Consider the following 983-nt stretch of genomic DNA (forward strand, 5'->3'; position numbering starts at 1 on the left):
AATGCCGTCCATCTCTGCTCTTTGTGCTGTCTCCATGGTGATGGTGGTGGTGATGGTGGTGTTTCTTGGATGAGGAGGACAGTCCTGGTGCTGAGAATGAAGACATAGAGGGTGAAACTGATCGAGGGAAGCGTCCTGGTGAATGGCAGCCCCCACCATCGACATCTTGACCCCCAAGCTTCAACGAATCATAGATGGCTCTTTCATCCAGTCGTCGTACGAATGAAGGGTTCGTAGTTAAAGAGCGAGGCTGAGGATCAAACATGTCAGTCGGGGACCTACTAATCCTGAGGGAGCCACTTGCAGAGTAGCTAAAGCTCCCCTCACCTCCACCATCTAGCCGCATGGACCCTCCACGGTGGTGGTGATGGCTGTCAATCTGCTGATTGATGCACATGGTGTCATAGATGGACCGCTGGGGTACGTAGCCGTCTCCGTATCCCCCTTCCAATGCACCGTCTGGTGCTCCCACTCCCCCATCCCCAGCGCCATGTTTCTCCAGGCAGCAGGAGCTTTTCCTGAAACACCCGGGACGGCTAAGAGGCTTGCCCATAATTGGTCGGATGGCTGGCGGTGGGAGGGGCTGGTGGGAGGCACGTGTAAAGCTTGAAGAGTGAATTGTGAAGTTGTTAATTTCACTAATTCTGAAAAAAACTGTTTGCAAAATGACTTTCAGAATGTGCAAGACACATGTCAGCTGGCTTTGAGAGGGCCATGGCTGAATAAAAGAATCGGAGAAATGATACCTTCACTGCAATATACTCAAGCATATTCCTTCTCTTTTAATGAGAGACCAGGACAGTTTTATAATTGAAAAAAATCTAACTGCCAGTAGCTCCATGACATAAAAACACTGTAATCAGCATAATGTCCAAATGAAATTCAGAAATGAAATCCTATTTTGAGAAATAATTCCAGCCACGTTTTGGAGAAATAAATGAAAAGATAAGAAAAAATATGTCCAGTTTTTATGTCCACGGGAT

General features: G+C 47.3%; 1 protein-coding gene across 1 annotated transcript in view; it reads right to left on the bottom strand.

The window, feature by feature from the left end:
* The window catches only part of LOC109964950 (uncharacterized), an 11,949-nt gene extending 11,396 nt beyond the window's left edge, over positions 1 to 553 (bottom strand). The window contains exon 1 of the mRNA XM_020608579.1: positions 119 to 553. Within this exon, the coding sequence (XP_020464235.1) occupies positions 119 to 553 (435 nt within the window). The remainder of the gene's footprint in view (positions 1 to 118) is intronic.
* Between the last annotated feature and the right edge of the window lie 430 nt (positions 554 to 983).

This window comes from Monopterus albus, unplaced genomic scaffold (assembly GCF_001952655.1).
Source record: "Monopterus albus unplaced genomic scaffold, M_albus_1.0 scaffold94.1, whole genome shotgun sequence".
NCBI lineage: Eukaryota > Metazoa > Chordata > Actinopteri > Synbranchiformes > Synbranchidae > Monopterus > Monopterus albus.